Consider the following 26,890-nt stretch of genomic DNA (forward strand, 5'->3'; position numbering starts at 1 on the left):
CATCCATGGAACTGATCCAAAAAAGATTAACGTACAATTTGCCTTCTCAATGGTCTGTTTAGTGCACAGGCACGAACTTTCTTTGTTAACAGGCTTCCAAACGCTTCTGCCTACCAACATTACTTTTAATTTCTTAGAGGAGTTTTTCGTTAATATTTAAGAGCTGCATTTAACATCTTATTTTGCTAAATAAGAAGATTTTAATCTCTCTCCAATAAACAATGCCACGGCAAGGACACTAAAACTGTATACCATACTCCAAGTGGGGTCTTACAAAAGCCTTGTCCTCTCACCCAGACCTTTCTTTTAAAATTCAACTACTTTGCGATAATGGATATCATCACTTGCTTTGTAATCGGTGGCTGTACCCACAAGGATTCCTTTCTGCATCTCAAGAAATAGCATGTCAAAAAACCTTTGTACACCAACATACAATCATTTCTACTTTAAAATAGTTTCTCAAGTCTTTCTACCAAAGTGAAAAACCTCATTTTCCTAAAAAGTTCCTTAACTAGTCCCTTTTAGAATTCCAGATACTGTATATCAACCATCTCCCTTTCATCCATACTGTTAGTTACACCCTCAAAGAAATCTTTAAATAAACTATACTGACTACAACCTACTCAACTAGTTCTCCCATCTAGCATTGTAGCTTCACCATATGGTACCGTAGGGTCCTGATACAGACAATCACTGAAAACCAAGAAATGATCCCTTATGGAACTCTCCTACCTTGAACCTGACATCCAAAAATTGTAGATCTATTTCTATTGTGCCAAGTTCTGCAACCAATCCTTAAAGCTTATCTAATATCTTATAAACAAACAAAATACATCCTCCTACTGAGCCCAATAGTATAATCTCAAGATTTGCCATGTTCTATTTCCCTTTTATAAACTTATGCTGACTCTAATCAGAGTAACATTCCACCAAACTGAACACTTTTTTTGATGGTGGAACATTGGCTGGTTCTCTGAATGTAATGATAAGTGACATTGCAACAAGTACACTTGTTCTTCAGAGCATAAATACACCAACAGAACAGTAGGAAAAAGAAACATTTTGTTCCACTCACCTAGAACAATTTATAATTTCAACCAAAAAAGGCAAGAAAAAAGCTGGGAAATTCACATGCGACTATGATGCAGTTCCCAGCAACAAAATCCAGCTGGCATTACTGTATCAGAACACACAGCTAAAGCCAGTGGATAAGATTTTTAACTAAGAGCATCTACAGATTTACCAATTGTACAAAACATTTCAGGTTAAGTCTACCCATTTATTATCAATCTACAACTGCCCTGAAGCTGGCAGTGAGCTGCTTTCTCGAATTGCTGTAGTTCTCCTGGTAAATGTAGCCCCAGTGCTCTTGGGTAGGGAGTTCCCAGGTTTAGACCCACTGGCAATGAAGGGAATGAAAATTTCCAAGTCAGAATGGTATGCAAATTGAAGGAGAACTTGCAGGTGGTGCCATTCCCGTACACCTATTGCATCTGTCCATCTTAGTAGCAAAAGTCACAGATATTTGGAGGCGCTGTCAGAGTAGACTTAGCAAATAAATGCAATGTCTTTTCCCTACTGTACATACTGAAGGCACATTGTACGGGTGCTGTTAGGGAAGTTTGCAGAACATTTGCAAAAAGTCATAATTTGGTCAAACAGAATCACCTTGGTTCCATGAAAAGGAAACATGACTGACACAGTCATTAGAGGGTTTTTTGAGGAAATATCAGCCAAAGTGCATTGAGGGGAAACAGTAGATGCAATATATTTGAATTTTCTAAAGATGTTTAAAATACCACAAAGGTTACTTCGCAAGGTAAAAGCTCAGGATGTTGGGAGGAAATAATTATCATGGATAGACGATTCAAGAACTAGCAGGAAGCAGCAAGTAGGGATCATTTTCAGGTTGTCAACATGTAATCAGTGGTGCTAGGACCGCAAATGTTTGCAATATTATATATTAATGATTTAATGGACACAAGGAAGTACAATGTAGCCATATTTTTGTAGATAATAAAAAAGGAGGCAAGCTTCGAAGAAACAAACAGCTCACAAAGATGCTGATAGGTTAAGTGAGTGGGCAAAAAAAGCATAGTGTCAGAAAATGTGAAGTGATTCACTTTGCAAGGAAGAATGATAAAACATTATTAATTAAATGCAAAAAGACTGAAAAAATCTGCAATGCGAAGAGCTTTAGAGGTCCTTGCAGATGAAACACAAAATTAGCAGAGAGATGCAGCAGATGCAAGGCAGCTAAAGGAATGTGGGTTTTTATTTCAAGGGGATTGGAATATAAAAGTAGAAGTCTTTCTACAACTATACAAGGTCACAACTGTATTAATGAGACCACTTCTAGGGTACCGTGTATAGCTTAGGTCTCCTTATTTAAGGAAAGATGTCACTGGTGTTAGTTCAGAGAAGGTTCACTAGGATGGACCCAGATATGAGTGATGGTCTTACAAGGCAAGGTTGAACAGGTTTGGGAGGTTAGAGGAAAGAGGCAATCTCATTGAAGTAAAAATGATTCTTAGTAAGCTTGCCAGTGAATGTTGGGAGGACGTGTCTCCTCTCATGGAAGAGTCCAGGACTAGAGGACACTGTCTCAAAATAAGGGGGCACCTACTTAGGACCAAGAGAAGAATTTCTCTCAAAGAGTTTATTGTCTGGAATTCCTTGCCCCAAAAAAGCTGAGGAAGCTGAAATCTTGAATTATTTAAAGCTGACATAGATAGGTTGTTAATCAGTAGTGGAATTCAAGATTACAGAAAAAGGACAGGAAAGTGGCCTTGAAGAAAGTTAGATCAGCTATCTCATTGAATAGTGGGACAGATTAGAGAAGCTGAATCCTTTACTCATAGGGTGCAGCAGTAAGTGATGCCACTGCACAGTTTAGCAACTTGGGTTCAATCCTGAACTAAAAATTCTGTTACTTTTCACCTATTATCCCATGCACAACATCTAGCTGTTACTACATACAGGCATGAACTACTTCAGTTTGAGTTGTCGCCAATGGAATTCAACATTGTGCCTGTCATGCCACTTCTGATCTGATGACCAAGGCAGTCATTGATGAAGCACCTTAAGATGGCTGGGCCCAGGCACAGCTGTGGAGAATTCCTGCAGCAACGTCTTAAATGTGGAGATAACAACCACAACTATAATCCTTTGTACAAGGTATGACTGAAGCCAGTAGAGATATTTTCCCTCAATTGACTTTCAGGGCTCTGTAATGCCATACTTTTTCAAATGTTACCTTGGTGTCTTGCCTTGCCCCTGAAACACTCTTTCATCTATACTTGGACAAAGGATGTATAAGTGGAGCTCAGAGACATCTTGGCAATCATAAGTACACAACTGGCATGTGTCACTCAATGTCACTCTAGAAAACTTCCATCATCTTAGTTACCGGGAGTAGACAAATGGAGTGGTCAACTAGCCAAGATGGACTTGCCCTGGGGTGGACAAGACACACTGGAAGAATTTGGCGATAGGCTCTGGAACACATCTTCAGCTGGGATGTTATCTGGTTCTATAGCTTTTGACGAATCTGGTGCTCTCAGCCAATCAAATTGGTTGAAGAATGATGTTAATATGGACCTCAGGAAGAAGCCAAGGTAGATGGGATAGTTGCAAAGCCTTCAGCTTCATCTTTTACAATCACTGAACAGGTTCTGGCACTGCTGAAAATTATGTTCTGGCACCATTTCCTCTTCCAGCTGTTAGCTCTTTTAACAGCACACCACTCATCACAACTAAATCACGCAGAATTGGTTGTGAGACCATCTAACTCTGTCAGTTGTGCAGTACCTTGCATGAGATGCACCTTATTTTTGTTTACATACATCTATATTACTCCTGATATCCCTTTTTAAACTCCGTAATAAACCAAGATCAGTCTCCTAGCTTGATGATAATGTTAAGAGTGAGGAACCATTTGTCACAGAGATAGTCAGCTGGTCAGGAAGGGCTCGGCTAGTGAGTTGTGGTGCTCATTGCGATGAACACAGAAGCCCAGCTTTCAGCCCCACTCCATTTCTGTGCATTCCGGGTCCTTACTGCAGTTATGCTTCTTCTAAGTATTATACTACATAAAGTAATACTAATCCATCGGCAGAGAAGATGGTGAATGGTAAAGCAAGCAGTTACTTTGCCCATATGATCTGATGGCAAAATAATCCCATTAATTGTGGATTCAATGCCAAGGACTGCCAGCATCACTCCTTCCCACTCTCAAAAAGTCAAAAATATCATGGTGTTTGAACAGCAACAAAGCAGGAAAATTAGAGTAAAACTACCTACCACCACAAATATGCTTATGCAATTTGAATATTTTTCCCAACAAACAAGTTAGAATCAATGTAACCACCTTTTAAACACTTTTATATCATACTGCTGTTTGTAGGACTAGGTTGGTACAAGATGCAATAAGGGAGCCAGAGCAGCTATGAAGGCAATTGGTAAAAAAAAAGGACATGAATGGTTAGGATCCTGAATACACTGGAAGGATAGTAGTTGAGATAGAAAGGGAACTGGATAAGTAATTGAAAAGGAAAGAAGTTGCAGGGCCATGGAGAGCAAGGGAGGAGAACTAGCTGGATTGCTTTTGCAAACAGCTAGCCTATCATCAAAGGGCCAATCGGTCTCCATCCATGCTGTGGCCTGTCTGTGGCTCTGAATGAATTTCCAAAATATTTGTTTGGCTGTATGGCATGTCTCAAGACCAAGAAAGGCAACATTGCTTGAACTCACTTTTGCTGCTTGTTGACTACAATAACTGAACAATCCACAGGTCTTTCAGCATCATAACGTCTTTGGATTTCATCATAATACTGCCGATACAATTCTTCTCTCCGGCGCTCTCTTCTCATGGGATCTTAGGAGAAAAAGCATAATAAAACAAGATTTAAAGTGCATCTGCTTTGCCCACCTAGATTATGGCTTGCTACAAGCTAATTAAATAAAGTACATGGGTATTAGTTCTGTATTTGGACATTGTAGGACACTGTACTCCGACATATTCCCCAAAGAAAGACAAACTAGCAATATAGTTCTTACACCTCATAAAAATTGCTCCTTGGTGGGATTTGAACAGCAGGTACCAGAAGCAGAGCAGTTATTTATGATCTAATGTTCAATCTTTGTGTATTCACGCTTTGTGTTGCAGAACTTTGGACAGTAATTAGTATGGGAACACGAAAGATCACCCAATGCAAGGACACAATAAAAACCGGTTAAAGTGAGTTGAGAATGCAGCTTTGATCACCAAGTGTGCTACGAGTTTACCAGTTTTCCGGACAAGTAGTTAAAAGTTAATCATCCCAGCCTCAAGACATCACTATAGAAACTTCTAGTCCCAAACATCTTCAGCTGCTTCAATGTCCTTCCAAGTAGGGATTCTTCCCATGAATGGCACAGGGCACAATCCATTCCTAATTCAACAAATGATGTAGGCCTTAACTGCATGCAGCTAAGTGGAGACAATACTCAAACGTGGGCTGAAAATTGCCAAGTAACATACATCCACACAAAATTCCCAGGCAACGAACACCTCCATCAAGAAGATGCAACACCTAGCCTTGGTATTCCACAGCATTACATTCAATAAGTCACCCACAACCAAAATTCTGGAAGTCACTACTGGCGAAAAGCTAAACAAGACCAGCTACACAAATACCGTGGCCACAGCAGCAGTTAAGCAGCTAGGTACCATTCAGAATGAAACAACTCCTGGCAAAGACTTTCCAGCTGCCTGAATGAGTGCAGCACCAACAACACTCAAGGTTGATAGAGGGCAAAACAGTCCACTTTATTAGTACTCCATGTACCGCCCTATCTATTCATTCCCTTCACCACCGTATTAGGCTGCAGAATCACCTACAAAATGCTATGCAGTTCTTCACCTAGGCTCCTTGAGAAGCCCATGATCTCTACCACATTAGAACACTACCCCCTGAAGTATCACTATCATCCTAATGTGGCAATACATCACCAGTTACTTACTGTTGCTGGGTCTAAATCCTGAAGCAGCTTGCCTGATACATTGTGACAGTGCATTCACAAGGCGGCCATCAAGGTGGCTCACCAGCACGTTCCCAAGGGCACTTACAGATGAACAATAAATACTGGCCCCATCAGCAATGTCCATGTACCAAAAAATGAGTGGTGAAAAGTCTTTGCGATGACAGGAAGTACATTATTCACTGTAAACGAAAAGTTGACATACAACTGGGACACAGTAGTTTAGATTCAATCATGAATAACAGACAAAAATAAAAGAAATTAAAAGTACAGACCCAATAATAGTGAAACAGAATATAATTGACAGAACAGTTTCCTTTTTTTATTATTTAAACACACTCAGCATCAGCAGACAGTGAGTAAAAATTCCCCAAAGAGGCTTGAAGGAACACAAGTTACTGCTACATATAATAAAGAAAAGGGGTTGCTACAGACAAACAAAAGACAACACTAACATTCCTCAGAAGTGGCAGAGGAAAGCATACAAACAATGACAGTTAATTGACACCATAGTTCACTAGGCCAAGGCAGGTGTTACATTTAAAATTACAATGAATAGGTGGGAGGGGTAGGGGGGTGAAGGAATATGTAAGAGATTTATAAATACGCTGTCAGGACTGAAAAACTGCAGCTCCAAGTAATGACGAACATAATGGCTTGGGAGATTCTGTTGAAGCAGCACTAAACAGGTTCATTTTGTGCATTGCAGCCAAGGTGGACAGTGGTGGAGGAAGTGCATATTTGAAGTGGAGGATGAGCCAACTGTTCTGGATGGCATTAAATGGCAGCATTGGAACTACATTCTGAGGGGAACTGGGACACCAAGGCCAGTCACTCATCATAGAATACCCAGCCTCTGTCTTTCTCACTTAAATAGAGCATTAATGATGGGCCAGTGAAGTTTCTGGTCAATGGTGGATGCCAGGATATTGACAATGGAAAAACTGATGGCCACTGAATGTCAAAGAGTTTATTAAGGCACCCTGTTTGAAAAAGCCAGTGCTCAGTCTGTGTGTGGAAAGAATCCACTCTGCTACACAGCATCCTGCACCACAAAACCCAAATTGTACTGCTTGGATGATCAGACTGCTTCATTATATATCAAGCTAAATGAATGTTGCAATCACTGATTTGATCTTCTCATGCAATTTTCTGAAGCCACGACTTGGCCCTTAAACATTGTCCTAATGTGCACCGCAGTGACATTTTGAATCTGTTAAGATTGTCTTTCAGCACTTTATGACTTCAGCCACTGCTGTTATTTTTCCAGCTGCCACAATGTTGAAATTCTACAAGGGTTCCTTGATACAATTCTGTAAATTGCACCTTCAACGTCAAGGGCAGTAACTCCCTGTTTGTGCCGATGCTCCAGTGAAGTCTGATACCATATACTCTGTGCAGAATTCAAATGGGCCATACAATGCTATTACAGGAAATTCAGAGGCAAGAATACAATGGAGGTACAACTGGCTAGATTGAGTTTGTTTTGTTTTTAAAGCATAAATATGACATACTTAAGTGATTGTCAGATTGACATAGGTAGTCACCAAGAAAGGTACTGCTGGAGCTTCAAGAGGAAGACTTTAAATGCAACTTAGAATGAGTAAAAAGCGGTAAAAAAGCACTTATTATGGATGAATTACCTGGTCCAGATTGGATGCACTCAAGAGTTGCTGAGGGAAGGAACAGAGGAAATTGCACAGCTTCTGGCCATAACATCCCAAGCGTGAGGACTACAAATGTGCAAATGTAACAGTTGTTCAAGGAGCACAGGATAAACCCAATCACTACAGACCACTCAATTTAATTTCAGTGATGAGTAAAGTTCTAGAAACAATAATTCAGGGACAGAATCTGTAGTCAGTTGACAAATGCACATTGATTAGAGGAAGCCAACATGGATTTGTTAAAGGCAAATTGTGCCTAACTGACTGGATAGAACCTTCTGATGAAGTAACATGTGGGTTGATAAGGGAAATGTGACTGAAGGAGTACATATGCACTTCCAAAAGAGATATAATAAGATGTCCATTTATAGGCTTACTTTCAAGATTGGACCCCATGGATAAAAGCAACAAAACTAACAGCAAAATAATCAGACTTCAGGGAATCAAAGACAAGCAGATGGAATATGCAGATGAATGGCAGATTAAAGTTAATGCTGGGGAAATAAGATAATATTTGTTCCTGCTAATAATATTTAACTAAAGAGCACAATTCCAAAAGGGGTACAGAAACAAACTGGGTGGGGTAGGGGGGGGGGGGGGGGCAGTAATCTGTACATTGCTTACAGGATAAGACGGCAGTTTGAGAAAGTGATTGAAAAAGCATTTAGGACACTGGCCTATACTAGTAAAGCATACAGCAGAAAAGCAAGGAAGTCATGATGAACCCATATAAAACACTATTATGGCCACAATCAAATTATTATATCAAGTTCTTGGATCACACTTTAGTCAGATGTGAAGGCTCTGGAGAGTGGGGAAGTAACTTATTAAAACTAAATGCAGGAATGAGAGGTTTTGATTACATGGGAATATTCGAGAAGTTGGGGCTGTTCTCAGGAGGTTGCAAGGATATCTGCTGGAGGTATGAAGTGAACAGAAAACAGAGAGAAACTGTTCCCTTTTGCAGAGGATCAAGAACTAAGTGGAAAAGCAACAAAAGGAGGATTTTTTTTATTTTAAAAACACAGCAAGTGGTTAGGGGCTGGAATATATTGACAGGGATAGTGGTGGAGATAGATTCAACTGCAGTATTCCAAAGGAATCTGAATATGTATATCAAGGATTTGGAGAACTATGTGGACGAGTTGGATTGTTCACGTATAGACCTGACCATTGAAATAGTTTCTTTCCATACTGCATTTACTCTGTGATTGGGAAAATTGGCTTCTCTGATATTTGGAACTTCGGCAGAGACAGAAATGGATCACCCACTCATGAATGTGACAGAAAATAATTTCAAATGCTTTGGCTTCATCTACTTCACTCAGCCTTCAATGCAGATGGGGTGATCACGGAGCTTATGTCAAAAGGGTTAATAACTGACTGAAGGTGGCTTGACTGCAAAGTTTTGATCTGATCCAGTTATCGATTCCCTTGAAGTAAAATTGAAGGAATCTGGCACTACATTAGATAACAGAACTTTAAGAAGAACAGATTTTAAAATAAGCAGTTTTCCCAGGGAATAATGGCCATCTGGAACATGCTGCAATTGAGAGAGGAAACCAGAGCACCCAGGGGAAACCCACACAGTCACAGGGAATACAGGCAAACTCTACATAGACAGCACCTGGGGTCAGGATTGAACACCAGTTTCTGGTGCTGTGAGGCAGTGGATCTACCAACTGTGCCATTGTGCCACAGGAGAAATCATTCTTTACCTTACATGTCAAGCCCTCAGGACATCTCCTTTCCCCAATCCATACATCTCTCCCCCCAACCAGGTTCTCTAACACCACTTCCTGATCTTCAAAGTCTCAATTTAGCATTCTGTCTCTCACCAATTCAAAGCACCCAAAATTTCACACCCCTCATCCAATTCTCTTCACCCATCTTACCTCAAATGAAAGTTATTTTTTTGATTCTAGAGAACATCATAGAACACTACAGCACAGTACAGGCCCTTCAGCCCACAATGCTGTGCCGACATTCTATCCTGCTCTAAGATCTGTCTAACCCTTCCCTCCCACATAGCCCCCTATTTTTCTATCATTCATGTGTTTATCTAAGAGTCTCTTAAATGTCCCTAATGTATCTGCCCCCACAATCTCTGCCGGCAGTGCATTCCACACACCCACCACTGTGTTAGAAAAAAAACTTGCCCCTGACATCCCCCTTATACCTTCCTCCAATCACCTTAAAATTATGTCCCCTCGTGTTAGCCATTGTTGCACTGGGAAAATCTCACTTCTCTATGTAGAGCAGTTCCCGGCATTTGTAGAATGAGAGCTTGTAACTATATGGATACTAATTGGGGGCGCGGGCTCACTGGGCTGGAAGGGCCTGTTACCGTGCTGTATAAATAAGTAAAGACATTCCATCCCTGGGATAGAACCACAGATCATCCTCTTGGAAGGCTAGGTAAAGAAGCCTTCATTCCACAAAAAACACTTTTTCTAATTACAGCCTGTCACTTGCACACAACATCATAACCTGTGGTTTAAGATGCAAAAAGACCCATTTTGAAGTTTGTCCATAATTTCCAACTTGTATCAAGATAGCTTAAAAGTATTCAATGCCACCTTGCTGCCCTCCCACCTGTACAGATTTCATTTTTATCTCATTCCCTTGAGGTGAATCAGTTAGCATTATCGCAAAAACATCGGCTGAGTAAGTAATTTTTACAAAATTCATTAAGTGATCTGACAAGCAATATAAATAGCACAGAAGTACAAGTGTTTATGAATTGTACTGCTCAACACATGAACACAACAAACATTTATGAATGCTAAAACCAAGCCTGACATAAAATACCGTGGAGCTGGACACAAAGTTAGTTATCACCATCATCACTGAATGCAATCATACTTTTAGAACTATGAATAAGTCTGACATTAGAAGACCTTCTGAGTTGTCAAGTAGGCTACTAGGATATTAACTTTTTTTTAAATTGGGACAGCAGGAATGCTTCAGGAAAAGACGACTACTAATGCTACACAGTATTAAAAAGACCCCATAAGTTGAGGATGAAACACAAAAGTCCAAGATCATGGTACAAAGGTTTCAGATTTCCCTGTACTGAATTCACTAAATAGATGCCAAAATACATACAAAATATATTAACTTAAAATCTCAGTATCACCTAAAGCATTTACCAGGGCTACACATAATAAATCAAGATTCAGTTCATTTGTTCTTTGCATGTTACATTACCAACATCAAAAGCTATCCCATTATTTACCATCAACTTCACGAGGTGCTCTGGGATCCCATGGCTCACGAAATCTGTCCATATATGGCTCCTCCTTCCTGCGCAAAATATCATCATAGCGATAATAGCGGTCATAGACTTCCTCCCGCCTGTAGTGCAAAGAGATATTATTACATTACAAGAAACACATCCTAATACAAACTAAAGATTAAAAACTTAAGCAGTTCCAGGAAAGAATTCCTGTCACTGAGGTGATGCTGCGATTATTTGTTTATAAGAAAACCCACTGAACAGAGTTGCAATGCAAGTTACTCCACATTTAGTATAATTGTCATTGCTCACTTAGTACTCGTGGGCAATCATTCCATTTGCATCTATTGAGTTAAGAAATTGCAGCACACTTGAGAGATTTTTCTTACTGTTAAAAAACCTTCATCTGATAAAGTATCAGTAGCATAAACTGAAGAACGATCTCACAGTGCCGATAGGTAGTACACCTCATCATTTTGACCTACTGATTATAACGTGACAATAAAAATTTCTTAGTCCAGTAGCAAGGAATGTTCCATTCAGCCTGCTACCCCTTGCTCTTCTAGGGTGTAGATATTGTAGGTTTGTAATGAGCCCCAAAGCAGAACCCAAACCAAATGGTTATTTCTTAGTAGTACTTAACCACACTCCGGACTGAGAGTAGTTGATGGGACAGTAGCTTCATGGATTAGATCTCCCCCACATTTTGTGAATAGGACACTTCTGGGTAATTTTCTGCTTTAAAGGTTAGATCCCAGAGGGGTACTATGACAGCTAGGGTAATGGTATAGCTAGATATGAAACACAGTCTTCAGCAACAGTCAAGGAGCCATATGTTTTAATGCACATAACCATTTCCCTATATAGCACAGAATGAGCAATAACAACTAAAAACTGGCTTCTGTGATGGTGGGGATCATTCACTTGGTACCCGATGGTTTCAAACTCATGCTGGAGGAATTGCCATCTCGGAGGATTGTCTACCACTCAGTAGCATGCAGAAAAATCCTACTGCATCTGTTTGTTGTGAGACCATTTACATCTCAATATTGCAAGCACCTTCTACAATTTAGTTCCAAATTGAAACCTAATCAGTGGGCATGGAGCTGCTCCTGACATGCTCAACTACACACCGGATTGAACCATAGGCAATCTGTCAGTTTCTTACTAAATGAAGTTATAAATCTTGATGAAATACAATTCTGTCATCACCAGCCATAGATCAGACTGGCAGCTACGTCTTTTATGACTCAGCCACTGTGATGGATGGTGAAACCCACCACCCATATCACATTCCATCCCCGTGGTGTCATCAATGCATTTTCCAGGTGATATTCAATATGAAAGAATACAAAGTTATTAGCGGGGAGAGCATGGAAACTAATATAGCAGAAGCATAGTTCACCCATATATAACCCAATGCCACACGTCATCAAACAATCAATTTCTCCCAGTGCTGCTACATCTGATTATATATCACTACACTCTCACCTCTACCACCACCACTTAGGTCTGCCCTGCGGATGGGGTGGAAATAATAAAAAAAAAAGGGCTTGCTTAAAAAGGTATAACTGCAAACATAACAAGGTTCTGCTTCTGTTAAAGGGCTTTCCCAATTTTGGCACCAGTCCCAAGTATAAGTGAGGAAGACTTTGCAGGGTCAACTCTCTTCGTTGAATAAATTGCAGAGAATGGAAATATAAAAAATTATAGATGTGTAAATGTGAGATAAAAACTGAAGGGTTTTCTCTCTGAAACATTAACTCTTTCTACAGATACTGCCTGACTTGAGTGTTTCCAGCATGTTCTGTATTTACTTAGAGGGTGCCAGAAACTCCATCTGGTTTTATTCTCATTATACTTTACAGTTGTTTTTATAAACCAGGACAGTTAAAATTCAAACATATAACCTGTTTTCTACAGAGTTATATACAAAATAAGAGTAGGTTTTCATTAAAAAATCATTAATGAACAAGACAGCTTTCTTCCCTGAATCCATAACTACTTACATATCATTTTATACCAGATTTATCTAGTTAGCAATACAAATCCTCCAACTACCAGGTGGCATGTCTGGATCATTTAGCCCAGGCCCCTGAATTACTCATATACGAATAATATATTACTATTTCCAGACTATATTTGTGAAATAAATGTCACAGGATTTTTTTAAACTGACAGAGAATTTCTCAGTGTTTGGCATGAAATTACTGGTTAGATATTAGCAAATAAATTTTTGAAAGCGTCCCATATAATTTTGTTATAGAAATATACATCTTAAATACACATCAAATATGTAGAATGTAATTAGAAAGTGCTACCTTATGGGTCTATGTTCATACAAATTAGAAATAGCTGAGCTGTTCAACCTTGATGACAATAGCAGAATAATTTCTGGCTTGTGAAGCAATCAATGGAAGAACTGGGATTGGTGCCTGGAGTTTTTCTTTCCCTGGTCGGGTGCTGGGGTGGGAGGTAAAGAGAAGTGGATTGGGATGGAGGTAGGAGACTGATTACCATACCAGGCGCAAGATTGTGCATCAAAAATCTGAGTAGGCCCCAATTATCAGAAATGGTCATAACTCTGGTGCAAAGAATGTTGAAGATCTTTTTTAGCAGTAACAACATAAGGCAACTAGCAAAGATGAGGCTGACATGCTCAGAACTAAGGATTATTATACTTGGGAGTACACATCCAACATCATATGTATTATTTGCCCTATACACTAACTAATCAGAAACGTAATTATCCATACACAGCTCTGTTAGTTATGAGTGGTGAGATGACTTGTTGGACAAAACCAGTTTAAACATTAAGAAATAGCAATAAAGTCAGCTGAACTCAAACACCAGAAAACATGATGTACTGTAATGTGACCAGAGCTACATTCAGTATATTCTGAATGTAGCTCTGGGTCACATTACAGTTCATCACAAATTGCTAACTCCAAGAGTGGACTTTGAGGTATACAAATTAGAGTACTTATTAAAACTAGTTCCAGAACATGACTTCAATGCATTGCAAAAGAGAAGTAAACCACATCCAGAATTATCAAGGGTGCACCGTAAGACAACAATAATTTAATGATTTATACATAGAGGCAATCAAGAGTTAGCAATAGATATTGAAACCTAAAAATGAACAACATTCAAAACATCTAGTTGTTATAATAGGAGATTGCAAGTCATTTATACTGGAAGGATGAGAAGAAATAGACAAAAGAATCATCTGAGCCTACCACGTAAAAATCTACTTGTGGAAGGTAAGAATAAAAATGAACAGTTTAGCAGTGAACATATGAATTTTGAGCTACAGTGGAAATGGAACTTCGAATGGAATAACAATTCAACATAACTAGCTGTAAAAAAAACTTCAGTCAAACTTATATTCACAAAGTCAAGAAGAAAACAAATGGAGAATGCTAAGCGTATCACATTTTACATCAATTCAATACTAGTGCTCCTATGACTTGCATTAAAAAAACCCACACAGCAATAAGATGAATAGCTTGTCAAATTGTTACCCTCCTACAATGACCAAAAAGGTAATACCACTCACTTCAAAAACAAAATCTTAGAACACGAGACAGGAAACATTACTCACATGGGACAATACAAGGGGTATTTTCTCTAATCCAAATCTTTTGACTGCATAAATTGCATAAAATTTATGGGCACTCTGAGGTTGATGGAAAGTGGAACTATTGCCAAGACCATATTAGGGAAATTCAACGGAGGCCAATATCAAAACAGCCATTATCTTGCTGAGTGGTAGAACTGTCAAAGTCCTTGGCTACTGACTGGTAGCAAGTAATTAGACATACTGCTATACAATTTCTTAAATGTGCATGCAAGACCTTAAAATGAGTGCATACAATTAGCCTTTGCTGTTATGAATGACAATTGGCTGGCATTTTTTTAATTATGAAATTTATGACACTGGAGACTCCAAGACATATTTGCTGTCATTAATAAAATTGCGCAATCAAAACATGCACAATTGACTATTTTGTAGAGATGAGATACTGCCTCAAACAAAGAATAACCACAATTTCAACAGGAAAATACAAAAAGTGCCCAGCGCCAATTCGTAAGTGAAGTTACTTCTCATTTAAAGTTCCAACATTGTACCCAGTTCCATCCAATCTTCAAACAAAGATAAAAAGGAAGAAAAAAGTGAATAAAACCCTAAATTTGGTATTACAGAAAACATTAACTTGAGATCTTACTGTCGTGATCACCATTTATAGCATGCTACAATTACTCTCAATTCAAGTCTTGCTCTGTGCAAATACCCAACTAACTCAATCCTTGGATAATTCTGCTCAGTCTGTGCAATGAATCAGTAACTAACCAATAGGACACTACCCATCCTTTTCAAAAGGAAATCAACATACTTAAGCATGTAAAATCAGTATCTTTCATTGCACAAAAGCAATTGTGTAATCCAAATTAAATGACAGAATTTAAAACATTCAATGGCCCATTTCACCCAATACTGTCAAGTTATTGCCTTGGCAGGGTTTCTTCTCCTTTCCCCATTATAAAAGAGAATGATATCACATGACCAACTTTTATACAACCTTCTACATTTAACAGCACATCATTGCCCAAGTATGATCTCCAAACCTGATGTGCCTACATGCATTTCCTGCCAAGCTAAATGCAGCATTTAGTATACTAAATTCAACAACTTTAAAATGGGTCTTAACATAAATGATTAATGGTTGTAGTTTATTGGCCATTCTAAGTAACTACCTGTTTTAAAAGTGGAAAAGTGTCAACTTGAATTCATACAGGTTACTTGTTTGATTATTGCAAGTCAGTTAGATGCCAGTGAGATAATCTTACCCTGATCAAAAAGCAAAAGATTGCAGAAGCTGGAAATCCAAAATAAAAACAAAATGCTGCCTAATCTGCTGAATATTATTTGCATCTAGATAGAGAAACCTCAGATCTCTCCAGATGCTGCTTGACAGGAGTATTTCAGCACAGTTTTCACTTCAGTAATTTTACCTGTAGGTTGGGTCTCTTGGATCTCTAGCATCCCTGTATCGATCATACAGAGGATCCCTTACATCGCGTTCATCTCTGGTAGGCCTGAGTGGGGAGCGATCACGTCTTACATCACGTTCATCACCAAAGGCAAATGGATCTCTAACGAAAGCAGATAAACTAAATAAGCATATTTTCCAGAAGTCTATTTGCTGTAATTCTCATATTCAGCTTAAATCTACTGAAATAAAATTTAATATTTGAATCCAGTGACCAACTTGATGTTGTCGCGTATGTAGAGTTCATCAGATACCAAATGTTCAAAGTCACAAGCTGCTTTGAAGCTAATGGAAGGTTAAATAACACAGGTGACCTTGAAATCCCAAAAAAAACTTTAATAACATAATGTACTGGTTAGTGTTCGCTATAACTTTTATCTAATCAAATCCATTTTCATTTGACTCTGATCTTGACACCAGGCCCATCCCCATTCATCCCTCTTATTTTAAACTGAAATATTGATATAGACCATATTGTGCACTTCACAATACACTAAAGCCTTCTAGCTGAGCACCAACGAAAAACAGTCAAGATGAGCTATTTTCACAATATTTCTGGGCATCACTCAAGTTCCCCAACACTTGTTTTAAATGATTTATGCAGCTTAAATGCTCAGGTTTTATGAACTGTAACACTTAACATGGGGGCGGGGGGGGGGGGGGGGGGGGGTGGTGGTGACTGGTGGATGGAAAAAGTGAAAACATAAATTATTACCCAACAATGAGTTGAGGGTTTAAGATGCCCTCTCTATACAAAGTATCATAACTGTCCATTAGTTAAATTGCATGCTGTGTTTGATAACTGAGGAATCTCACCAGAACAACTAGCTATTTAGGTTCACAGATTAAATCCTGAAGTCCTTAAGAGTGCTCCATTTTTAGTATAATTATTGACATGATGCATTTAGCCATTTCCTGAAGCTTTATTTATTTCCATTAGATGGCTCACAATGGAACTGTAGACAACCCTTCTATATGCCAGTGATCCAGTTAAGCCAGCACATTTTCCAACAGCTCTGGCGAATCCAGTTCCAGCTTGTCTTGCCCACCTTTTCAGAGATCCATGTTTAATTTCCTTAGAAGTCAGTGTAACTGAAATATCTACTCTATTGGTTGAAATCTTGTGGTAATCAACTGCTACTTACCTTCCATTTATTATCCTATTATAAAATAAGCAAAGGAAGGAAGCAAGGAAGCAACTGCAGGAGAGAGAGAAAATGGGGAGGTGTGGAGGGTGCGCAGTAACCGGAGAGAGATTATGCCTAAAAGAAAGTTTACTTTTAAGAAGATGATCAAGAAATCCAAGAAAATCACATTGTGACAATTCTCCAAGAATCTTCAATGATGAAATCCATTGGCCAGTCTATACAAACAGCTTGCTTAAATGAAACAATTCCTCAAGTAATCAGCATCCCAGAGATTCCATATTCCACACTCTTGGGACCAAGTTTACACAAAGTGGATGATGGAGTACGTATACTATAACTAATGGACCAAGTGTTGTCCTGCTATATCAGGTGGCAATTCTACAAGTACAGAATAGATATCAGTATTTCCAAAGAGACCTCATGAATAAGATCTGCACTTCCAAGACAATCAATATGAACGATCAATCCATGATAATATAGTTGTTCCAACTGAATCAACCATCATGGCATCAGCCTTTATTTGAAGCAGTTTTCAAACCTTCCAAGTACTGAGTTCTATGCCGCCATATAGTGGAACAAGACTATAGAAGTGTGGCAACAGAAGATTAGAATAGCAATAAATAATTATTGCCAGCTCTGAATCAGCCTCCTGCACCCTCACCTCTTTCCCTTCGGATACTTACCCAATAGACATGGCATACAAGCCTAAATATGTAAATGAACGCACAAATGATACTTGAAGTAACGGCAAACGAGATGTGTAGTGATGTGTGACGGAAGGACGCAAATGAGAATCACTGGGAATCATGCCGCAGTCAACGGTCCAAAGAACATTTGGAAAATTCATTGCAAGCTGCAATTCATTTCAAAATGCACCAATTTTTATTTTGTATAAATACTAATTTACATCTTGACATACAAAAGCATTAATGCTACAATCATACTTTATTGTAACTAGCAAAATGTACAACTGACACACCAAAAAAAACAAACAAATATCCTGAATAAAGATAGGTGTAACTTACTTCAAAGCAAAAGGTAGAACAGCCACTTTAAAGAGCAGATTCACAACTCCCCACACAAATTGGTCAATATTAGGATTTTAATATGCTGCTTTAACAAGAGACGACCTTCATCCCATCACTGGCAAATAGTCTTGTCTTCGTGATAAAAAGATGCACAAGTGTTATTACCTTCTCGGAGGACTCGGTCTCCGTGCAGATTTATTCGAATTTCTTCGTTCAGCTGCCATATTAACATCTGAAAAGAACCAACCAACCAATTTGTACAAAACAAAAGCATAACATAGACTCGAAAGCAAACATATCCGACAAGACAAGATTTACATGAATGTTTATTACCAGAAGGATTGTTTAATGTGTAAAGCAAATAACTTACAGGTGAATTTCAGACAAGTGATCATAAACTGACATCTGAAATATGTACTCCAAACTACACAATTTTTAGTGGAAAATGTTACATTTTTCATTAGCTTGGAAAATGGAGCTAAAATGGAAGACCGCTCCATCACAGCCAAAGTCAAAAGTGAGAAGGTATTGCAGATCTTCATACCCATGTTTTGGATAAATGAACAGTTTGAAAATCTCTCTGGAACACAAAATTCTGCTATCTTGATCACCAAGTTACACCAAACATATAATTAGTTGGATCGATGATATGGTGCAATGTTACCTCATTCAGAATAAACTCTGGATTACCACTGCGAGCACACTGAGATGCCAAACATGCCAAAAACTAGTGTTAACACATCAACGTCCGCGCTTTCAAATACATTTATTTGAAAATATGGGCTGATGCACGAATGCACAGGGAACCAGAAGAAATTGAGCATAGTCAAACAGTTAAGCAATACACTCCTTTATAAATATAGTCTTTAATGCTTGTAAATCCCAATGCATTCACAGTATACATTCGCAGTTATCTCAAGTTCTTACCTAATCTGTACCCTCTACACATTCGCTCGTTCTCTCCTTGTACGGCAGCTTTAGCATCCTCAACACGATCAAACTGCACAAACCCAAATCCATGGTGCATTGACAAAGCTGCAAAATTAATGTTGTTAATGAAAATGTACATACCTGTGGGATGGAAAAATTCCAGATGTTCAAAAATCTCCATTCAATAGAGCAAAATTACTTCCCTTGACACTTGCAAGTTAAACTGGCAATGTCTAGTTCACAGAAGGTCAACAGAACTGATGACGAAGTCCATTACCTCTTCAAACTGTTCACTTGGCCAGGCAAAATTCCCATATATAGAAGGGAGAATTCCAAAATGTTGCGAAGAAGATCTCAGTAATAACAATGAGCTCATCTTCCAATGCAATAGCTCCAGACAAAACCAGAGTGAAGCCTATTTGCTGGAACCAGCCATCAGAATCAATGGTGCAGTTAAGAAAATTCACAAAAACTCAACTGTTCAGAGCTTTTGGAAAAAGTAAACAGTAGATATGCTTAAAAGAAACTGACCAAGGGGAAGTAATTTGAAATATTTACTGGATTTATAGAACATCTTTTAAAACACTAATGGCCACCATGTCTCTGGTCACTATTTAACTAAACCCTGAATTATTCCAACTTCACAAATACATTACAGTTCTACACTACTTCCTGATGGAACCTTGGTTCAACTCAATGTCAGGTAATTCTACATTGGTACTTCTGTTGTACAACCATAGAGCTGTTAAAACACGCTCAGAGTATTTGCAATAAGGATAAGTTAATGGATAATGAAAATTCCTGTTAGTGATGTACTCAGTTTGAAGTCCAAACCATGATCAGTATCAGCGTTATTCCATAGTAAATTTGTCTAGCATTACCAATTTGTGTATGATGAACATTAGCCAATATATGGAGTTTAATTTCAATTCCCACTAGTAAATTTCAATCTGTCACTGACTCGAGGAAAGATTCTGCCTTGTCATATGCATTTAATCAAAGACACAAAAGCAGCTTGCTTTCAATATAAAACAGACAGGTTCAGAGCTTAAAATGGGCATAATATTTTTATTTCATACATATAAGTTAACAATGACAAACAGTCATACATTAATGTGACTGCCACAGCAAGTACACAACGTGGTAGTAACTTTGTAGTCAAAAAGATGACCAAAGTTTTATTCCATGGGAATACCACTGTTATTTGGTAGACATTGCCATTTTAACCTCAACAGAGCCTAAAGTTTTAAACACTGGCCAAATCTCCAGATGCCAGTTTGCAAAACAGAAGTTTGAATAGCTACTTTGAAAAACCTGATACTTTCAAAATTAACATGCAATTCTTTTTGTGAAAGCAGTTTAATAACATTCAAAAGCTGTGTACTATATGCATTTCTTAGATCATCCTGACATTCGGGTGTGACCAATGTGTAAAACAAGTAAAACACTCCAAGTTCATTCAAGCCTCAAGGTTGTGAATTTTTGAATGCTCTCGTCAAAAAAATATAAAATTGATCACTGTACAGTAGCAAATAATGTGGATGTTTAACTACATATTAAATGAAGCAAAATGCACAAAATGATCCAAGCCTATGTGGCAGCAATCAAACAATACAGAGGGGCCAAGATTATTCTCCGTGGAGGTACCCAATTACCACTGCTCTATTACTGAAGTCTTCACAGTTTAGATTAGTTAGATGGGGAAGAAAAGGACAAGTAACATGAAAGAAATAAGCTTTATTCAAATTCTCTAACCTAAAATGAAGTGTGCAGGGCACATTTATAAATGAGAAATAACAGTCTTACATACACCCACCACAATGCCAAGTAAAGAGGACAAAAGTATATTCAGTAATTCTATTTGCAATGCTAATCCTTCATTTAAGTGATTCCTCTTTTGCAATATTTATTTTTGTAACAGTAATTTTTGACTATGTCTTGCACTGTACTGCTGCCGCAAAACAACAAATTTCACGACATATGTCAGTGATAATAAACCTGATTCTGAAGTGATTGCTGAAACTGCTAGGCAATACAAGTTTCTGCTGTAAATTGTAGCAAATCAAGCAACTTGAAAGAAAAACAGCACTTAAGAGCTTTTATTTGTTTCCATTAATGGAAATGCCATAATCTCAGAATATTCATAATTTTCAAGTTTCACAAAGACTCAATGAGCCCCAGGCATTAACATTGCTAAATAGTATTGCCCATAACCAACAACATATTAGTAAGATTACATTTAGAACTAAGAGTGTTTTATTGTAAATTATTATGCATAATAAAATTGAACCAAATATAACTATAAGCACCTCAATTAGCTAAACAAATTTTTTTTACATCTTTTATATCACAAAGCTAGTATTGTCCATTGTAAAACGTTCAGGATTCTTGCCCTACTGGGAACAAAAATTCCAAACAAATGAATGGAAATAAATGATGTCTAGTTATAAACCAAAAAAGGTTAAATGCTTTAAGCACAATTGTCAAAATGAGATGGAGATAAAGAAATTAACCAGTTTAAAATTTGATTGCAAGAGCCAAAATGACCAGGTATGACGTGCCAGGCTTTTTAAATTATATAACCTATAAAACATTAGTTACCTTAAATTTAAATTTTACATTTTCAGTCCTGATGAACACTCACTGAACTACAACATTTTTCTTCTCCATAAAAGCCATTTCCCTGCCAAGTATACCAGCTTACTTCAGAGTTCCCACATCCACTGCATCTTGAACGACAAGCATGCAAAAGTGATTTAAAGCACAGTGGCTCAAATGGTCAGTGCAGTCTCGCAATCCACTCACCCTTTCGCCAGTGGTTCAAACTGGAGCATTCAGCTATCAAACTGAAGTCACATATTTTATTCAGAAAATAGACTGGGAATACATCCTGGACTTGAGAAATTCATCCTTCTGAATCTTTCACTTCACTCCACCATAGAACTTGAGGACTATTCCTTGTATTTCTAAAATTTCACAACATTATGCCAGGGGAAAAAAAAAGGTCAAGCATGGTATTGGCAACAGGGGAGTGACAGGAGTCACCCAGATCATTTAGCTTTGAAGCAAAAGGAGGTCTGACAGAGTTTTAGTTAACCATTTAGTAACTAGGGCCCTTTGCCATTCAGGACCACATTGCACATGGGGTTATCCCAGTCCAGAAGGCAATTTCTGACGGGACCAATCAAATCCCCCCAAAGAAAAAAAGTACTGAAGCAGCCCAGTGATTCAGAACCTGCAAAACAAGACACCAAGAGAAGAAATGTGGCAAAACAGTGGCATAAAAGCAATCTTCCCCTACAGAGGTAGCTCTGAAAAGGGCACCATGTATGTATGACAACGACTAGCTTAAAAGCAGTCTGGTTAGGGTTTTCTCAAACAAACATGGAATCTCATTCACCCATGAAGTGAAAGAATTAAACAAGATAGTAAGAAACTTATCTTGCAAAATTGTGAAGAATGCCCTTTTTCTCAATGGTTTAAGTAATAGCCGGTTAGGTTGCCACTCCTCCCCAACTATGTTGAAGAACAATACAAATGCCAAAAGTCATCTCTAATCAATAGGGGATCCAAAGTGCTTGGGATTGTTAAGAACATGAGCAGGAGCAGTAGGCTCTTTGGCCTCTTGTGCCTGCTCTGCCTCTAATTAAAATCACGGCTAATCCTTTGCCTCGGAAACATTTCTGTACTAAATCTATCCAAGAATCTCAGGTCCTGAACATACTCAATGACAGAGAATTCCAAAGATTTCTTCCACCCAGAGAACATTTCATTTATTCTCACCCAAGTTCTAATTGGCTGACCACGTACTTTGAGAATGTGCCACTTGAAGCAGCCCAGCCCAGGGAACAGCCCTTCGTCTTTCTTGCCAAACCCTGCAAGAATTTCATATGCTCCACTTCCCGTTCTTCTAAATTCATGTTTAGAACATGTACAGTTCCAGTCCCAGGAGCTTTTGTTACACTTTCCCTGCCTCAGATACATCTCCCCTTGGGTAGGAAGGCCAGACCTGTACAGTGGTGCAGCATCACCAGAAGCCTGCTTAAATTGTGGCATTTTATACTCAAACTTTCTTTCAATAAGGCCAGCAGACCATTTGCCATCCTATTCCTGCATTACAACTTTCATTGATTCATGTACAAGCACACCCAGGTTTCTCTGAACATAACATTTTTTAATCTCCAGCTACATAAAAAGTACTTTCTCTTCTATTATTTTTCTCCCAAAACATACAACCATGCAGTTTTCCACATGTCATGCTCTTAACCATCCACTTAAATTGTCTACATCCCCATGAAGACTCTCCACATCCTGCTCACAATTCAATGTTACCTAGCTTTGTACTAAAGTGCACTACTACTACTTAAAGTGGACTTGTACAGACATTGGGTAAGCCAAGAAAATGAAACTCCCATTGTGTAAGTCTGGGCTAATACTTAACAAAGCTCAACAATTACCACTTAGGCAAATCTAAAGCTGGAACAAAGCATACTCTTAAGTGACATTATAAAAGTCAATTAACTTCAACAGCACTCACTGAAATTTAAACTACTTATGGCTTATATTTCCCTGACCTTTCAAAAACATCACCAAACTAATGTAAATATTAAGTAGACAAATAAAGAGAAGGCAACTAAATTTCTATATTTCATCCAGGATTTAAATAGTCCTACTAATTTATCCATACGTCCACACACTAGAATAAGACATTATGGACCAAAAGTTATGAATTCTTCACTGAAGGCTGTAAAATTAGTACTGTGTAGGGCAGAGAAACATTAATGCAACACTGTCAGGATGGTAGCCTTAGAATTTCCATATATGCTAGCAATAGACGATAAATTAACACAGTTGTGCGCTATGTACCTCCATCAGTTTCAAACTTGTCATTTCCAATCAGTCAGTAATCACATTATGCCATAACTATATGTTAATATATGGCAGGAAAACTAAATTGTGACTTAGTGATAACTTTAGTTCATACGTCAGTGCCAGACCAATATATAATGGACGGCAGATATGACTGACAATCGTTCAATGACCTCTTTCCTTTTGAATTCAAAACAATATTATATGGGTGCCACTAACAATTCAGCATTAATTCAAAAGCCAAAAGTTCAAAACATGCATGGCAAAGTCTCTACTCGTCTCTCAAATTCTCCATTATTCACCAGCCTTCACAGAAATTGAAATTCCAGGATTGATTTCTGAAATAGCAAACCTAGAGATAAATCAGCAACTCTATTTTATCCCTTCTGCTGAAGCTGCAAAAAGCTAGCTTTAATGAAATCACTGCCCTTTACCATTAATACATAATAACCAAAGTAGCTTCTCCAAGCCTTAGGAACCAAAAACAAAAATCAGTTCTAGTACAGTAGTGCCCCAATTCCCTGCTGTGCTACGCCAGTTGATTTCAAAATTATTTTGGCCAATATAATCAAGATCATGCATCACATCTCCAAGTGAAGTGTGTGTAATAATTTTAGCAAATATCTGAAAATGAGTAGACAAAAGTAATGACAGATTCACATCTGGCTTAACTGAATTTCAGCTTTGCTGCTGGAGAAATAAACAAAAGTATTAATTGTGCAGTAAGTTTTAGACAGCTTTGAAACTACTTTGAAAGTGCGTTTTCAACTGATTATGCTGAAATTACCAATTTTCACCATCATTACACTGTGAACCTGGCAGCAATTTCCAGATTTTTGAAGTGGAAGTCCCAAAGTACTTATCAATGATCGAGAGCATATTCACAGTTGGCATGTTCTGCAACAGAATCAAGTGAAAATACTACAATTGACATGAATTTCAGTAATCATGCAGTAAACATTGTAATATAGCTTGAAAAGCTTACAGTTAACCACTCAGAACCTAATTAAGTTGCTAATTCTATAGCAAGCCAGAAGTCCAGCTCAGGAAGTGAACTGGCCTGCAAAAGCTAATTATTTTTATTTAAATTCCCTTAAATTTTAAAATAAGGTGAATCTTTTGTTTACAAATTTTGATATCGTAGCTTCTTTAATTACATGTACACTCCAGTATTAATTAAAAATTGAGCTGGCTGAGTGGTCAATCACTTCAATCATATCATGCCTGCTGGATCCTCGGCATCCAGTTGAACTGACAACCAAACAGAACCTGGCATTAACAAAGGGAACGGCTAGTGACCAGAGGAGTCCAGCCATACAAGGAATCATGGCCTAATGTTCACACTAGCCCCGTTCCAGAGGTCATTGGACAATGATTTGCAGAAAAATGCATCAGATTTCAATTTAACAATCCGGTCAGGCAGAAATTTAAAATGCCTGTACACCTGCCTACATGAACAACCAAAAGAAATTTTCCTAGCCAGAAGAATCAAGAACCAGAATACAGCATTTAATAGCAGCAAATTGGGTCATCACTAGTTTGCTCTGATGGTTAATTATTCATTACACACACATAATAGAACACCTTCCCCAAGTAGACCATCAAAACAACAAACAAGAAAACTATATATTTCTAGAACTTGATGAATGCATTGAACAACCCAGTTTTACACAAGGTGTCAAAGCAGGAGACCTAACAGTTCAAATAACCTTTGAGAAAGTATGTCTGCACACCCTAAATATCGAGTTTGAAATCAGTTTGGAACCACAATTCTGTCAAATTACAATGAAGAGAAGTATCTCCAATAAAATTCTGTGATACTTACAGCCATGAGTAGGCTATACTGGTAACACAAAAAGAAATCAACTTCCATCAGAACATAACTGTTTTGTTAGGTTTTTTGTTTAGAATCAAGGTTTTTATAGACATCATAAGCAGCCAGAGGCAAAAAATTCTTCTGGCACCTAAACAGATCAAACAAGCTGCATTTTTTAAACTTATTTGCTTAAATAATGGTCTTGCTCTTTGACCTCTTATCACATTCAATTATAAGAGATGCAGTAAGTGAAATTCATCTTTTGTTATAGATCTTACAGCCCTACATTTTGACAAGCTTGATGAAAACAGATTCAAACCATCCAAATTATGGTAACAGATGTGACGTCACTTGTGACTGAACTTCAAGTGGAAAAATACCAAAATCCAACTTAGGCTGATGATGGGTTCCATTCTGCAAGTCACAGGATAGGACTGTTGGCTTTCCAAAAGATAACTAGTTTAGTCATACCAGACTATAAAATTTCCAAGTTAGACCGAAAGGAAGAATTGATTGTATAAGGAAGATGCCTAAAAGCTTTGATGGTAGCACTTCAGTTGCAACAGCATGATATTCTTAAGTTTGTAAATGAGAAATGATTTTTTCCCCGTTCTTTGGACTATAAGTGCATAGACATGATATTAGTATGCCTCAGAATAGAAAATGAATCACAAATTAGCCACCCATTTGGAAGTTTTCCTGCATCACCTCTCCAAATCATGGACTTCTTCCCCTTTATGTTGTCATGTTTTTAAGAATAGTTTTTTAGCAAACTATTTCATGCACATTATGATATTGATCCAAATTGACCATACAAATTCAAAGAATCAAACTTACCTCAAGCAATCTGAAGTGTTAAACCCCTCCCTTCACAAGATTTAGGAATATCCATTATATGCAATGGGAATTCAGAGCTGCGCGAAGATGGACAAATTAATGATTCAAACTGATTTAGCATGTTGCTCCACCAAATCAAGAACTGGCTACAGATGGGAAAATTCCAGTCTTGGTGCTTTCTAGCTGCAATTTACTAACTTAGAAGCAAAGATTCAACAAATGGCACTGAATTGCCTGAGGATAATACAATTCAATTCTGAAATTGTTGTAACATACCTTTCA

The 26,890-nt window shown here is 38.0% G+C and overlaps 1 protein-coding gene across 6 annotated transcripts in view; it reads right to left on the reverse strand.

The window, feature by feature from the left end:
• Positions 1-26,890, reverse strand: part of ncoa5 (nuclear receptor coactivator 5) — a 41,476-nt gene that overhangs the window by 9,424 nt on the left and 5,162 nt on the right. For 2 of the 6 annotated variants that reach the window (XM_052031058.1, XM_052031062.1), the window contains exons 3-7: positions 19,084-19,191; positions 18,322-18,388; positions 15,943-16,083; positions 10,927-11,045; positions 4,753-4,876 (exon numbers count right to left, since the gene is read on the reverse strand). In XM_052031058.1, coding sequence (XP_051887018.1) covers positions 4,753-4,876; positions 10,927-11,045; positions 15,943-16,083; positions 18,322-18,388; positions 19,084-19,191 — 559 coding nt within the window. Of the gene's footprint in view, positions 1-4,752; positions 4,877-10,926; positions 11,046-15,942; positions 16,084-18,321; positions 18,389-19,083; positions 19,192-19,363; positions 19,551-26,890 lie in introns of those variants that run through there. The other 4 variants (XM_052031059.1, XM_052031064.1, XM_052031061.1 and 1 more) reach the window with 3 other exon arrangements.

This window comes from Pristis pectinata, chromosome 16 (genome assembly GCF_009764475.1).
Source record: "Pristis pectinata isolate sPriPec2 chromosome 16, sPriPec2.1.pri, whole genome shotgun sequence".
Classification (NCBI taxonomy): domain Eukaryota; kingdom Metazoa; phylum Chordata; class Chondrichthyes; order Rhinopristiformes; family Pristidae; genus Pristis; species Pristis pectinata.